The sequence below is a fragment of the Bathycoccus prasinos genome, assembly GCF_002220235.1.
Source record: "Bathycoccus prasinos genomic : chromosome_5".
Classification (NCBI taxonomy): Eukaryota; Viridiplantae; Chlorophyta; class Mamiellophyceae; order Mamiellales; family Bathycoccaceae; genus Bathycoccus; species Bathycoccus prasinos.
This window is the reverse complement of record NC_024004.1, coordinates 978,181-993,408: the sequence shown is the minus strand read 5'-3', so window position 1 is coordinate 993,408 and position 15,228 is coordinate 978,181. Positions and strand designations below refer to the sequence as shown.

The 15,228-nt window shown below is 45.2% G+C and overlaps 9 protein-coding genes across 9 annotated transcripts; 5 read left to right on the top strand and 4 right to left on the bottom strand.

The window, feature by feature from the left end:
• Positions 1-121: 121 nt before the first annotated feature.
• On the top strand, positions 122-3,643 carry Bathy05g05070 (predicted protein; the record flags this gene model as incomplete). Its single annotated transcript, XM_007512882.1, has 2 exons — positions 122-1,015; positions 1,352-3,643. 2 exons carry the CDS (start codon positions 122-124, stop codon positions 3,641-3,643), a joined length of 3,186 nt encoding a protein of 1,061 aa, XP_007512944.1.
• A 206-nt stretch (positions 3,644-3,849) lies between these two features.
• Bathy05g05060 (predicted protein) lies at positions 3,850-4,333 on the top strand (the record flags this gene model as incomplete). Its single annotated transcript, XM_007513305.1, has 2 exons — positions 3,850-4,281; positions 4,328-4,333. The coding sequence occupies 2 exons, from the start codon at positions 3,850-3,852 to the stop codon at positions 4,331-4,333; spliced, it is 438 nt and encodes a 145-aa protein (XP_007513367.1).
• An 83-nt stretch (positions 4,334-4,416) lies between these two features.
• On the bottom strand, positions 4,417-5,097 carry Bathy05g05050 (Predicted membrane protein (ISS); the record flags this gene model as incomplete). Its single annotated transcript, XM_007513089.1, has 1 exon — positions 4,417-5,097. One exon carries the CDS (start codon positions 5,095-5,097, stop codon positions 4,417-4,419), a length of 681 nt encoding a protein of 226 aa, XP_007513151.1.
• Positions 5,098-5,427: 330 nt separating this feature from the next.
• Positions 5,428-6,903, top strand: Bathy05g05040 (cysteine synthase A; the record flags this gene model as incomplete). Its single annotated transcript, XM_007512884.1, has 1 exon — positions 5,428-6,903. The coding sequence occupies one exon, from the start codon at positions 5,428-5,430 to the stop codon at positions 6,901-6,903; it is 1,476 nt and encodes a 491-aa protein (XP_007512946.1).
• A 69-nt stretch (positions 6,904-6,972) lies between these two features.
• Bathy05g05030 (predicted protein) lies at positions 6,973-8,523 on the top strand (the record flags this gene model as incomplete). The annotated part of the gene is made up of 1 exon (XM_007513221.1): positions 6,973-8,523. The coding sequence occupies one exon, from the start codon at positions 6,973-6,975 to the stop codon at positions 8,521-8,523; it is 1,551 nt and encodes a 516-aa protein (XP_007513283.1).
• An 82-nt stretch (positions 8,524-8,605) lies between these two features.
• On the bottom strand, positions 8,606-11,029 carry Bathy05g05020 (ATP-dependent RNA helicase DDX1; the record flags this gene model as incomplete). The annotated part of the gene is made up of 1 exon (XM_007512936.1): positions 8,606-11,029. One exon carries the CDS (start codon positions 11,027-11,029, stop codon positions 8,606-8,608), a length of 2,424 nt encoding a protein of 807 aa, XP_007512998.1.
• A 212-nt stretch (positions 11,030-11,241) lies between these two features.
• Bathy05g05010 (predicted protein) lies at positions 11,242-11,925 on the bottom strand (the record flags this gene model as incomplete). Its single annotated transcript, XM_007512880.1, has 2 exons — positions 11,242-11,669; positions 11,820-11,925. The coding sequence occupies 2 exons, from the start codon at positions 11,923-11,925 to the stop codon at positions 11,242-11,244; spliced, it is 534 nt and encodes a 177-aa protein (XP_007512942.1).
• Positions 11,926-12,176: 251 nt separating this feature from the next.
• On the top strand, positions 12,177-13,688 carry Bathy05g05000 (unknown protein; the record flags this gene model as incomplete). The annotated part of the gene is made up of 1 exon (XM_007512993.1): positions 12,177-13,688. One exon carries the CDS (start codon positions 12,177-12,179, stop codon positions 13,686-13,688), a length of 1,512 nt encoding a protein of 503 aa, XP_007513055.1.
• A 94-nt stretch (positions 13,689-13,782) lies between these two features.
• On the bottom strand, positions 13,783-15,126 carry Bathy05g04990 (hypothetical protein; the record flags this gene model as incomplete). Its single annotated transcript, XM_007512994.1, has 1 exon — positions 13,783-15,126. The coding sequence occupies one exon, from the start codon at positions 15,124-15,126 to the stop codon at positions 13,783-13,785; it is 1,344 nt and encodes a 447-aa protein (XP_007513056.1).
• Between the last annotated feature and the right edge of the window lie 102 nt (positions 15,127-15,228).

Below are 15,228 nucleotides of genomic sequence, written 5' to 3'. Positions count from 1 at the left end.
AACAATTGCATTCTGTGGTTACATCTTGGTCTCATTTTCTTTTATTTCTGGCTCGCATCGCGACATCTTTTCCTCTAGGTCTGCATACTAAGAAGATTATGTTCCCTTTGTCATCTCTCGAATGTTACGCAGATATGCGCTCGAAGAAATTGATTTTAATTCGATTCAAAGTGATTGTGAAAGCAAGGAAAAATTGAGAAGAACGTTTGACAAACTCATCGATTTGATTATTCGTGTGACTTTATTAGCTCGTGATAATATTTCGACGCCCGATATGTTAGGAGTGTCCGCATCTGAGGTTGCTCGTGGTAAAGATAGTTCAAAAGTATCTGGCTCTGCTGTCGTCGCTGCAAATTCTGCAGTTGACTTTGACAATGAAGAGACAGAAGATTTCTTATCTCCAGAAGCTCAAACGATTGTTACGGCATCGTGGCTAACAATGAAAGAAGTCGGTTTGCTTGTCGGTGCATTGTCCTCGAAAACAAAGCACACAGATCTTCTTTCCGGCGACGCGCTAAAACATTTGGGTGAGCATCTCATATCGGTGATGCTCGAGGTCAAACACGCCGGTGCAATAGACAAAACACGCATTGGTCTCACCACGCTATGTGAGCGCCTCCTCGATGATTACGATGTTGCGGAGAGGAATCTTTCAGCTTTGCCTATGCGCTGGCTTACGATTTTGTTGAATGAAGAAATTGTGAACAAAGCAAAATTAAGCATGAAAGATCGCGTTCGCCGCTCTGCAGGTATTCCTTTCGCGTTCTTAGCTCTTCTTCTTTCAGAAAAGAGTTCGTCAATGCGACCAATGCTGAAATACGCCATTGAGGAACTTTTTAAGGTACTTCAGTTAGAACGGGAAGATGACGAAGAGTTATTTTCTACTCAAATACACGCATTTAACGTTCTTCGCGTCATATTTAAAGATCGAGATTTATCTCTTGCAACGAGTATTTATGCTGCTCAAGGAGCGGAGCTATGTATTAATGGAATGGGCGCCACGCCGCAATGGGAGGTGCGTCCTTACTTTATTTTGACCTCGTTCGAACTTTTTTCTGCAACGTATCTTTTTTACACTTCAGTTTTCCATCGCGTTAACAAATGCACATGAAACGCGCTGGGCAATCGTTACCTTAGTTCTGTTTACGAACGCTAGAACTACTATGGCTTGTTATCCCAGCAACAGTAAATCGCGTGTCGTGGGTCAGCCCGTGGATTCCAACTTTCTTCGGTTCGCTCACTTCGCGCTAAATTTGTTTTGCTTCATCCATCGCTTCTACTTTGTATATATTGATTGATGTTTATCTGTTAACGCTGACTTTTCGTTTCATTATCTCTTCAATACTAATAGGTTCGAAACGCTGCGACACTTTGCTTCTCATCGCTCGTTCAGAAGTTGACGGGGATAGCGAATGCAGATTATGAAATTACAAGCATCAAGTCTCAGTCGAAAGCACTGCACGCGAATGATTTCTTCACAAAGTATCCAAGCTTGCACGCTTTTTTCGACCGCGAACTGGAGCTTTCGGCAATAGACGAGGGAGATGAAACGTGTGAAGTGGAGATTCGTCCGTCTTTAAATGCGATTTTAGCCATTTTGACGCGATTGAAGGTGAATACTAATTATGAAGGATTAGGAAACGGTGTTGGAGATGGTGGTCCTTCTGTATCATCAGCACTCGATCCTTCCTCATTTGTACCGCACTTAGAAGCATGTTCGACGTCAAAGTATATGTCGATACGTGATAGATGTGCTACGGCCATTGCAATTGTTGCTCGTCCATTTGAACGTTCGCGAATTTTGACGCAGGCGCTGGATGAAGCAACTTACTCAGAGAGATATTCGAATCGCACGCACGGTGCTTTATTGAGAGTAAAGAGCGTTCTCAGGATAATTATGGACGAATCGTGCGATCGTAGTAGTGCCCGTAAAGCGTGCGATGAGTTTACAGAAGAAATAACCCGTTGTGCCTTACGTGGACTTTTACAGTCCAGCCATCTTTTAAAAAAGATGGATAAGAATGGTGACCCAATTGTACCAGCGTTACTCGCTTCCACGTGGCTTGAGTGTGCAATAGTAACGTTACAGTTGAGCGATGTCTTACTATCGTGCGCATCTTCTCCTTCTCTCTCATCGTCTCGTCTCGCATCGATGTCCTCGGCGCTTTTAGAAATCGTGGATGTGAACACATCAAGCGTGGATGCCCTCCGAGGTCAACTCGATCAAAGATACTCGAGTGAGCCAGGACTAAGTGATCTTACTTCGTTGATATCTAGACGACTCGTGGAGTGGAGCATCATAAACGGAAATGATCTTTCTACCGTTTCTAGAGTATTGACTGACGATGGAGTCCCGTACGAAGGAAAGGAGGCAATTATGGAGACTTTGTTGGCTTGCGTGCTCGCAGACGAAATTTCAGATGTGGATGCGTGCACTCTGAGTTCGTGTATCTGGAACTATTTACACCGCATGACTTCTAGCTTCGACGGGGTTGTGCGCGACTGCGAGGGCTCGTACGCGTCTTTGAAACTTGCCTTGCAGCTCCTCGCGAGATTGGATCAAACAGGCGCGACCCATTCAGAGCATTTGAATACGCTTTGTGCTTTATCACAGCGTGTGCGTAACGAAGAATGCAGAGTAGAAGCAATGCGAACTTGGGGTGTTTTGCTATCAGTGAGCGAAAATGGGAGTGACATTGCTGAGAATGCATACGAGTTTGTCACTCTGCTGGATCGGGAAACTATGGATTGGCAATCTGCGTCTACGGACGTTCGTCTCGCCGCAGCAGATGCATTACACAATTCTGGGATATTAAAGTATGTCTTTAAAAACGGGGAAAAAGAAGGTTTAAAATCTTTATTTGTTAATGATGAAGCGCATACGAAACTAGTTAAAATTAGTTTCCTGATTTTAGAGGATGAAGATGACGAAGTTCGCAGGTCGGCGTGCGTGGGCGTCATGAGTGCTATCAATGGAACAACAACGATTAAAGATTTACCACAGACAGAATGTGTTCTCAAACTTGCATTTCGCGCACTTTTTGATGGTCGCACAACAATGGAACCATGGTTGGCAGATTCTTTTGCCTTGCTTTTTCCAGAAGTTTGCGAAAGTACCAGTACAATACTATTAACTGCGTTTTCTGAGCAAAAAATTAAGAGCACCACTCGAAATCATCAAAAGTTATTCGACGAGGAAGTACATCCGAGGAGGGAACCGATGCTTCTCGCACAAATGGCCGCACATACACTCAAGCGCGCTATGATGGAAAGCAATGATTACGCGGATACCGTAGTCAATGCGCTCTCTGCGGCTCGCGTGACTATTGAAGGGTGCATCCACAATCTCGAACGCTTTATCGATATTGCAAAGAGCGCAAACATGGACGCAGCATGCTACGCCAACGAAAACGTCGAAGCATTTCACTTTGTGACCGTCAACATGATTGTTATTTGGATGCTAAAAAACTCATCTCCATCAGCACAAAGCTTTCGTGAGGCTTGTGTCGTGTTTTCCGGGGCGTCGTTAGTCCATTCTTCTCTGCGCTTCACGGCGCTTCGTACAGTCCTTGGTAACAGTGCCGAAGGAGAAGATTGTGACGACAATGAAAGACAACATCACCATCCGTGCTTTTTGCTTTAGTAGATTGTATATTATTTTAGTTAGTTAGGAACGTGTTATTATGTAAGCTAAGTAGGCTGTGCTAGGAACGAAGACTAATGTTGGTGCCTATGCGCCTTGGTGGCAATATCGCAATATGGCAATAAAGGCACTCGTACCTGTTTTACAAACTCTTCTCGAAATTCGCCACTTTGTTCTGTTGTTCTTCAATAAATACGATTGAAATCATGGGCGGCAGCGATGAATACCTGTTGCGCGAAAACTTCAAAATGATCGACGCGGACAACTCGGGAATCATATCTCCGACTGAATTGCAGCGAGCTTTAGGTTCTCACGGTTTACTCTTTAGTCTGCAAACGATATCACTCCTAATCAAATTGCATTCGACGCGAGGCACCGGGACGCTCGATTTTAGCGAATACGTGTCTTTGAACAACTTCTTAGAAAAGACGCAATCTGAATTTGCTAAGTTCGACGTGAACAAGGATGGAAAACTTGGTAAAGCGGAGGTGTTCCGAGCATTAAGTTCGATGGGTTTTGGCGAGTGTGACAGTCGTGCCATCGAAGAAGCTTGCAAGTCGTTCGACCCTTCTCGTGAAAACAAAATTGGAGTGCCTGAATTCATAGCGTTGGTTTTATTCTTAACATCAGCGAAGAAAGTCTTCGAGCAATTCGACGTGGCAAAAACAAATTCGGTGACCTTAGACATGAATCAATTTATATTTGCCGCTTCGCGCACGCGCTGAGAAGTGTAAAAAAACGTTCATTTATTCTCACATCACGTAAAGTATGCGCTACTCTTGCTTCTTGTTCTTCTTTCCAAGTGCTGCGTTTCCCCCGACGAGCAAAAGGATGATGTAGTATACACCGACAATCCCTCCTCCTATGGTTAACATCCCGCTCGGGAAAAATGCTCCGTTTCGCAAAATATACTTTGGTGCCATTATACCCATCAATAACGCAGTCACACAAAGTGACAAGAACGTGTATATCCGAGTTTGTCTATTTTCTTGCCACTGTTGTAAACTCTTATTTGCGAACAAGAAAAGCAACGCGCCGAGCACCAAGCCGCTCGCGAGTGAAGGTATGGAGCGCTTCAGCACGAAACCGGCGACGCCGCTCCCGGCCACCATTATTGCCCACGGATACGTCACGCAGAAATCATACATAACTTTTCTTTTTCCCTCTTCGCGTTTGTTGTTATCGTCGTCGTCGCTCACGGAAAATACCAAGTCGTTGGTACTCGCTTTTGGTGTTCTCCCTGCTCCTCCTAGGGGTTCACGATGGAGCTTTTTCACTCGGACTCTTTCCTCAACCCGGCGCAACGAGGACGAGACTGAAGACGACGACGAGTGCCAACGTCTATTTCTCTCCTCTTCCTTCTTCAGAAAATAGTGCACTCTTGCGCGTTCGTTATGTTTGCGCAGCGCAGCAGTTGTAATAGTAGTAGTACTGAAGGTGCCTTTGAGCAACATTCACGACTAAAAAGAGAGAAACTGGTTTGTTGTTAGGTAATAAAACGGTATGTCGGCGTAGTTGTCGGTGTGGTCTACAGACGCAGGAGCAGAAGATGATGATGATAAAGAAGAAGAAGAGGCGGTGATATTAAAAGGCGCGCGCGAACTCTGACACTCGCAACACGTTTTCCCGACGTAATAAATATATTCACGTGCTCGTTCCTCTTTTAGGGATGGAGACGGGATAGACGCGAGAGAATTGAAAAAAGAGCAACAAATCACAACAAATCTGTCAAACATCAAACACAACACTCAAAAACACCTAATTTTTGGTGTAACAAAAAATCGATGCCGGACCATCGCACCACCGATGGAGCATCCACGTCATCGATAGCATCAACAGTAGTAGTTGCAGGATCGTGTTGTGCGTTGGCATTGTATTACATGCATCAGATAAGGAAGCACCACGGAGAAAAAAGTTTGAGTTTTTTAAACAGCGTCATCCCAAAGTCGTTACAACAACAACAACAACAAGCACGAGAGCAGAATTTGAAGGAGAAGAAGAAAGTGCATACAACAACAACACGCGACGAAACATCAATACACTCGTCTGTGCTCGATTCTATCGGAAACACCCCGTTAGTGAAAGTTCTATCTCTGTCGGAGATGACAAAATGCGAGATTTACGCCAAGTGTGAGTTTTACAACCCCGGTGGCTCAGTAAAAGACCGAGTAGCGTTGCAAATAGTGCAAGAAGCCATGGAACGTAAAAAATTGAACAAAGGAGGATTAGTCACCGAAGGTACGGCTGGATCCACGGGCGTTTCGTTGGCCATGGTAGCATCGGTATTACGATTAAATTGTCACGTAGTTATGCCAGACGATGCAGCCACAGAGAAGTCTGCTCAGGTTTTAGCATACGGTGCGACAGTTGAAAGAGTGCGTCCGGTTTCGATAACGCACGCGGACCATTTTGTTAACGTGGCGAAACGGAGGGCGGAGGAAAGTAACGAGCAGTTTGGAGAGGGCTCCGGGTATTTCGCGGATCAATTCGAAAATCTGGCAAATTTTAGAGCGCATTATAATGGTACTGGGAAAGAAATATATGAACAAATGATTGATAATGAAAAGAAATTGGACGCTTTCGTGTGCGCCACTGGCACCGGCGGTACTCTAGCCGGCGTCGCGACGTACTTACAAAAAATGCAACCCAGTATAAAGTGCTTCGCCGCCGACCCGCAAGGATCTGGAGTGTTTAATAAAGTTACCAGAGGTGTCATGTTTTCCAACGTCGAAAGAGAAGGCACGAGAAAACGTAACCCGTACGATACCATAACTGAAGGCGTCGGTATAAATAGAATTACGAAAAACAACGCGCTCGTTTTAGAACCTCAGGCGGGGAGTTCGGTGAAGTTATATGGGGCGTACAGAGTAACTGACGCGCAAGCCGTGGCAATGTCCAGGTGGTTGTGTGCTAGAGATGGGCTCTTTATAGGAAGTTCTAGTGCAGTGAACTTAGTTTCAGCACTCATGTGCGCTCGCGAACTCGGCGAAGGGAAGGTGATTGTGACCATCGCATGCGACGCCGGATTGCGACACATGAGTAAGTTCTGGAACGATGAAGTCATCGCCAGGCACGACAGTCTCGCTGATGCCGCCACTTTTGGGTCTGATTTAGATTTAACGCCAGAAGAGTTTCTCCACGGCTTACTCAATCGTCCAACGTTCACTGAGATGACGAATTATAACGATGTCAAAATCCCCTCGCCTGCAGCTGGTTCGCCGAATAGATGGGTTTCAGCCATGCGCAAGCTCAACTTGTAAACAGATAAATAAAATAAAATCAAACCGCATTTAAATAGAGTATGTATTAAAAAGTATATCTCATAAGCGATGAAGCCACCACCGTCGTCGTCTGTGTCGTCTCTTTCGAGTCGAAGGGAAGCCAAGAGAACGAGACGATACGTGATGTTGTTAGCTTTCGTTTCTTTTCTCGCCCCACTGGTTTACCATCAAAATCACGAGTCGCACCCGCAAACGAAGCGAGGAGAGAGCCGAATATCCACCTTCGCACATCATCACTTCTCTTCTTTACACGATCAACATCGAACATCGATTGCCAAGAGTTACGGACACGTGGGTCAAATCGAAGACGACGACGAAGATGATGTTATTGCGCACAATAATAGAAATGATGAGGGGAGTTCTTCTCTTTCTTCTTCTTCTTCTCCTTCCAACTGCAACAAGAGAGGGATTGTCGTGAACAACAAGTGTCAGTGCTTGAAATTGTGGCGCGGCAGAACGTGCGAGGAAGGTCCGAACATCTTCTCGTTCAAGAGTAAATCGAGCGAAAAGCTTCCGTCTTCGAGAAAAGTTGACATTCCTTTACAGTTTGAAGGCGACTTCACGACGAACAAAGAGCAACTTCGCAAAACGTGCGAAGATGGGAACATTAAAGTGTTCTTACCGGGTAAAGTACCGCCAATGCGAGTTATCGGTACGTGCAAATCTGTGGAACAAGCCGGTGTGCCTTTAAAAGATGTCGTCTCCAAAAAGCCGTATAAAAGTTGCGCCGTTGTGGGAAACTCCGGGATGTTGGCGTACGGGCAAAACGGGAAGGAGATTGATTCCCACGACGTCGTCATACGATTCAACGGAGCACCTACGAAGGGTTTAGAAAATCGCGTCGGGACAAAAACAACGTTTAGATTGGTAAATTCAAAATGGTTAGATTTTAGAGAATCGAAAGATGAAGTTATCTTGTGGAACATGAGAGGAGCAGGAGCGCTCGAAGATTACATCAAGCGCCGCGCAGAGAAAGGAAAAGACGAGAAATTTTATCTTTTATCTTCGAGTTTCGTAAATTACGTCGGAGAAATGGCATACCAATTGTCGAATTCGTTCGATAATTTACCGGGAGGTTTCAACGCCGGCGATTACACGCCAACAAGTGGGTGGACTGGATTAATTTTGGCGGTCAACGTTTGTACGGAAGTAAAATTGTACGGCATGCAAATTTCAGAAGCGCAGGGTGTTCCGTATCATTACCACAACCGATGCCCTCAACCGTACGGCGAGAGAGACCAAGCGGAGTGGTTAATGTTTCAGAGATTTGCTCGACACAAGTTAGCTTCGTTTAAGGAACCGTGCATAGAAGAATGTCACACCGATAATCCAGACGATTGTAAGAGATGCATGTCGGAGAGGTCTGATTTTTACGGCGAAGAAGCCACAAAGGAAGGGAGAATAGCATGGGAAAAGAGCCCAATGCCGCATTACTGCTTAGCGAGATCGATGTTGCTAGAAAAAGAAAAGAAACACATGGAAAAAGGGGGGCAATCCTACACGAAGGAGGAGCGGGATAAATTTCTGAGTGAAATCAACAAGAAAATTGCGCCTCCTGCGCCTCTGAGAGCACCTAGGAAGAGAAGGCCAGCGAAATGATGTCAGTTTCGTAAGAACTTAGCAGCTTGTTGTAACATTGCGTTTTCAATGTTTTCATTTATATTGCGGAACCTATTTCTTTTCACGTCATTTGATTGAACTTTCTTTTCAGCGTCCAATAGCTCAACGAAACTTCAGCTTCTAAATCGGCCAAAGCGCGCACATTGGGCGCATACATTTCTAATCTTCGTATCTGTTCCTCATCTATTGTTACGGTGATTTTTTTAGTCTTGCCGTATTGCTCCATAGTTCCAAAGTGATCCGGTATTGCGTAATTCTCACCGAGAGACTCAACCGTCGAGTTCCCAAGTTTTCGCTCAATCTCCGTGAGCGCGTGCGATTCATCCAGCCACGTCGTGTGACCGCCTTGTTTGTTGGGTTTCACGTCGTTTTTCGTCGGATTAAGCCATGGCTTATACCCTTTCTTCGTGCAAAACCACACCTTTTCTTCGCAATTCGCGGCGACCAACGAGATTGCCAATCCCATGGAGTCGGCACGACCGACACGACCAATTCTGTGCACGTAATCTTCACTCCGATCTGGTAAAGTCATATTGATCACGAACGGGAGACCTGAGATGTCTAAACCTCGAGCCGCAACATCAGTACAAATGAGAAATTTGATTTCTCCAGCTTTAAAAGCTGATAAATTTGCTCTGCGTTCATCCATGGATTTTGCGCCACCCAATACTGCGCAGGAATACGCCGAAGTTTGCAAATTAGCCGATTTATCGTATCCACACTTATGAAAAAAGTTGGCAAGATTATCGCAATCGAAGTTTGTTCGACAAAAAATCATGCACTTTGTGATGGAATGCGTATCAATCAACTCTTTCAAGACGCGAGGTTTGAGCATTTTGATAGCTTCGGATAACTTTGATTTCGTGTCGTTACTATCGCTATCAAACACGTGTACTCCATCGGTTGAGATGAACTCTTTCAAACCTCTAATGTTCTCATTTTCATCGTGGTTTGTCGGATCTATGCGAACGCACGCGTGGTGCACGGAATCCGGGATGACGGCGTCTCTCCCTTTTAAATCGACCCAAGTTGGATTTACGCAAAGCTTACCAGCGAGACGCGTTATCTCCGGTGAATGCAAAGTTGCAGAAAACATGAGCGTCTGCAATCGATCGATACCAACATCATTCCCGTTGAATTTTTGTAATTGCTCGGCGAGTTTTAGAATTGCTGACTGATTTCCCATGCTAACCAAGCGATCAGCTTCATCAAGAATGAAGAATTTGACGTTCGAAACGTCGATGACCCCTTTTTCGACGAGATCGACGATTTTACTCGGCGTGCCTGTGATGATATCGCAGCCTTCGGCGAGCCACTTTCTTTGTTTTTTATCGTCGACGCCACCGCCGGTAAATAAAGCGCACTCGATTTCAGGATTTTTCAAATATTTCTTGAAGGAGATCAAAACATCTTGCGTTTGTTCCGCCAAATCTCTCACCGGTTCCAGAATTATCGCGAGTGGTTTTTTATTTGCCATTGATCCATCGCCTTTACTAGTATTGCTATTGTTGTTCTGCGACGCTTCTACGAATGATTTGATGTTTTGCTCCTCGCATTCGGCGCACGATACGAAACCGTTTCTTTTCAAAAGGTCAGGGAATTTCAACGGCGTGCTCCCAAAATTCATTTCCACTTCAGCGTCTTTCACACATATTGCAGGAAAGTATACGTCCTGTCCATCTTTGGAGTTTCTCTTAAGTTTGAACGCAACGGCGCTCTGTTTCGGAAATTCTGTTCCATTGAGCGCGTATGAAATTTCCATGGTTTCCAAGTTCAACATGCACGTGACGACGTCGCCTTTTCCAAACTTTGTTCCGTAATCTTCAAATTTCTTACCGTGGGACTTCTTACCAGTTCCTCCGTAACCCCACGAGGACGCGTCTGTTCCTAATCCATCCAAAGAGGCATTGACAAAGCTAAATCCAAGCCTGACTAAACCGTCGTCCAAGACGGAACACTCGTATCCTACTTTGGCGTGCTTCTTTTTGTTGTCGTCGTTGTTGTTGTTCCCAGAAGTGCAATACCCCGTTGTACATCTCGCGCCTGCCCACGCATGCTTTGCCCTGCATTCGGCTTTAAGTCCATTTGAGGTTTCTTCGTCTATAGCAAAAAGTGCGTTTCGATCTGTGCTCGATAATCGCGGTATCTTTTTCGTTCCTTCTTCGTTTGTTTTTGCCACCTTTTGCTTCTTCGTCGTTTTTGTCTGCTTCGTTAGTGCTTCCGCACCGGCGTTCCCACCACCATGATTTCCACGCACTACTTCGTTCTTCATGCGCTCGACGAGAACTTCGTGGACGATTTGTAAAACCGGTAATCCAAACGCGCCAGTCTTGCCGCTCCCGGTTTCCGAAGCCACCAAGACGTCGCCGCCGGTCAAAATTAACGGCATCGCTTCGGCTTGAACCGCCGTCGGAATGTTCCACTCGTTCTCTTCACAGGAAGTGATGAGCTCTGGACAAATCCCGAATTCTTCGAAGGCAGACATTAGTATTTGAAGCGTTATTAGATAATATTGAGAACGCGCGTCTCTATCTATCCATCTATCTAAATGCACCCCAGTGTTTTCTTCTGTGCGTGTTTGTTACTGACTTTTGACGTGTAAATTGTTTGGTTACGAACGAATTTTCTGAGAGCAGGTGATTCTTCTTCTAAAACACGTATCTATTTTACAACAAGGCTAATAGCGCAGCTTTTAATTCACTTCACGTCTAACAAACCCAACCTCTCCAGCACTTTCATCTCGTCATCTGTCAATCCTTGATCCTTCAAGCCGTATTTGAACGTAAGGCGCATGTTATGGGCGTCTTCTCCATCCGCATAATACGCCTTCTCCGTACCCGTATTTTCGTATCCTAACGTGTCCACGTATAAATGGAGCGCAGCTTTGTTCGAAACGCGAACGTGTAACGAGCAACTTTCTGTTTTGTACGTGGTCATTAACGCGTCGTTCGCGGCAATCATCAACTTTGCGGCTATGCCTAATTTTCTATGCGTCCTGAGAACCGATAACGAGGTGATGTGTCCTTTAGCTACTTTGGGAGACTCCTCGTCGAGCTTGGCGAGAACGTATCCGACTATTTTCCCGCGATCCTCCGCGACGTGTAAAAGTGTCGGCCACGAAACGGCTGTTTATTAAAGTAAAGGTGGTGTAAACTTTCTCGTCAGTACTTCTTCGTTATTTTACGTTGACGATGTGACACAAAATGAGTGAGATGAAGACGGTGACGACGCGATGTCAAAGAAAGAAGAGACAACAGAAATAAGAAAAGACGTACCGTGGTAGACGTAGTATTTCATCTGATAGTTCTCCGGGAGACACATGAGATTGCAATGCTGCATGGCGGCCAGATCCTCCACGGTTGCCGGTCGTATGCACACCATATTCAATATGAAGTCCTATTTATTGAATTTTAGGTGCGAGACAGTTTTGACGCAAAAGTTGCAATCCAAGTTAATGCTCCTACAATGGATTGATATTCCTTTATTTCTTTTTCATTGCATAGGTGTTTATCTTTTTCACTCAAAGGTGTTTTCGACTTATAGGGTGCAAAACAAAAAACTCCTCAGAAAACACAAAAATCAAATCATATCTTCAACAAAAAGAAGAAGAAGAAGAATACAAAGAAGAAGACATGTTCTCGTCCTGGTTCGGTGGCGGTGATGAAGGCACGGGCGGCGATGATTATCAGCTGCAAAATGCCGTCGCCAGAGAGAGACAACGCGTCGCGGATGCCAAGTTGATAGACGAAGCGAGAGCGCGATTACAATTGGAAGAGGTGCAACAGATGAAGAAAAATATATTAGAGTTAGAGAGAGAGTACATCATGTCCGCGAGTACGGGAGCTTTGAACAAAAGCTTCGCGGCAGCCACGGCAGAAGTAGAAGTCGAAAATGAAAAGTTGCGAGAGGAAATCGAGAGCTTAACGGAAAAGAAACCCGAGCCGATTGTATTGAACGTTAAGGAAATGCACGAAGAGCTGTCTTCATGGAAAGTGAAAGCGAAAAAGTTAGAAAAGGAAGTGAAAGCGAGAACGGAGGAATACGAAATAGCCGTGGAGGAATCGAACAGAGTAGCGGAGATGTGGAAACAGCGAACGTTTGACGTTTGCGAGCCGCTCTCGGTCATCGACAATGGCGAATTTCGAGACGCCGTGGAAGAAGCGGAAGAGCTCGGCATCTCAGAAGACAACAACGATGAGGAAACGACCGCACAACAAATGCAAGAAAGGGCGGACGAGAAAATCGCACGCGCCGTAGAGAGTGCGACGGAGAGATTGTATGAAATTGTTCAAAAACAAAACGAAGCGAACGAATTTATCGAAAGTCTGAAAGGTACAATCGAACACATGAAACGCGAAGCCGATCAACACAACGAAGATGTACAGAAAACGCTTACAACAACGCTCGGTGCAGTACAAAAGAACAACGCGGAACTATCGAGAGACTTGAAGACTCGGAACGAAGAGTTGAGCGAAGCGCATAGAAATTTGCAAATAATGAGAACTGCTCTTGCTGGACAAGATGAAAAAGCACAACGAAGAATCACGCAACTGCAAAAAGATCTCTTGAAAGAACAACAGAAAAAGCAGAGCGAACATGCGGGTACGCCTTCGGCGTTGGTGATATTAGAGACTGGCGATGAGGAAGTTCAGAATTTATCGTTCGAGCTTTCAAAGGTAACCGCTAAGCTTCGAGCGGCGGAGACGAAAATCAAAGCGTTAGAAGAAGACTTGGATCTCGCCAGGGAGCAGAGAGAAAACCTTATCGCACAGGCGCGACAAGGAAACGCTGGCGAAGCTACTGTGTCGTCTCCAAAAGCGTCTGAATCGAAACAATTAACAATGTTGAGAGCAGAGAGAGCGCGTTTGACTCGAGAATTATCAGAAGCAAAGGTGCTTTTAAGTAATCAGAATAAACGGAATCAATCGACTGTTGGAAATTCGACGTCAGTGATCAGTTCTGCAGTATCGCGAGCATCTGCTGGCGTTGGTGGCGGGACAGATTCGGATCGGAAAGTGTTGGCCCAACTTCGGGTACAACTTAGGAGATCAGAAACTGAAGCAAACGACTACAAACGTAGACTTGAGATTGCTGAAAGAAGATCGGCGACACTCATGCAATCAATAGCAAGCGATCGAAAATGATAGTCTCGTTGCATTAGAACGTTGTATGTATTGTAGAATTAAAAAAATAGTAATTAACGCGTGGTTCAAGACGAAACACCTTGTTGGATTTCACTCAATCTACCCGTTCAGATGCGCCAGCAAACATAACGAGCTTTCTAAAAATGGATCTATCGAGACTCCAAACTACAGCCCCATCATCGGATGAGCAAATTACTGAAGCTGCACGTGGACAATCGTGTAATAATCCGAGCTCGCCAAAACACGTTCCTGGTTCGACTACATTGACTTTCTTAGCGCCTTCCTCTTCTGAAACAGTCTTGAAGACTTCGCACTCACCTTGCTCCAAAATATACAAACAGTTAGCTGTACCACCTTGATCAATGATACTATCGCCTTTATTGAAAGCACGCTCTTTTCTCAAATTGCTGACGAGCTCTTTTTGAATTTGGATGGATAGACGAGACATAAGTGGAGACGCGGAGATGATTTTCAACAGAACTTCTCGTTCCATTTCTGTGGCAGCTACGCCTTCGTTTTTCGCTTCCTTACCTGGAACAGTATCGTCCATTTTTTTATCGTGTGATGCATCTTTCTTGTCTCCAAGACTTTTTATGCTCTCGATGGACTCGTTTTCTTTCATTTGCATGAGCAGTTGACTTCGGTCAATACATTCTGCAGAGACGGATTGACGGCGACGAAATGCTGGACGCTGAGATGATTGACCGTTATTCAACGTCGTCGATGTCGACGATGGCAATTCGCTCACGATATCCACGATCTCATGATCGTCCTCACTGCTCTCTTCGGCGTTTTCGTGAGATCCTTCTTCCTCCTCTTCCTCTTCTGTTTCATCCTCCTCGTGTTCACTTGGTTCATCCCGGCATCCTTCCTCGTCTTCGACGCGAGCCGGCGCCTGCTGTGCGATGCTTACATTCTCCCAGTCATTCGTTCCCTCGTCTAGGATATTATCGGTTTTTTGCGTCGCATTTTCTACCTCCACGTTGCTGCTGCGAAGTTTAAGAATCGTATTCGAAAGAGCTTCGAGTGGATCTTGGTGTGACATTGCATTCTCAACGAGCGCATCGGAGAGAAGAGCAAAAAGGTGCGATACGCCCAAAGTTTCGTTCAAATATGAGCTCGCGTTTTCATCGGAATGCTTGACTGTGACTTTAGATTTGACAGCACCATCCTCGCTTTCTTCTCTATCGTCGTCGTCTTCTTTCTTTTCCTGCTCTTCTTTTCTACGGTCGTCGCTCTCCTCCTTCATCATCTTCGTCGTGTCGTTTTCTTCTTTGATATTGTCGTTGGAACAGAGTTTTCGGATATATTCGCGCGCGTTGTCTGGCCTCTCGGTGAGCGTCGCAGATAACATCCGAGTGAACAAATCATCGATTTTGTGCGTACGGATGTATGCATCGATGCTCTCCCCGATGTGTCTTGGTCTATCGTCGTCCATCATCAATCTACGCCCGCGATTAAAATAATGAAGAAGAGAAAACGGTCAAACAAAGAAAAAGAAGTGTTTTGAGGAGACGATGGTTTATTTTTAGAGCGTGGT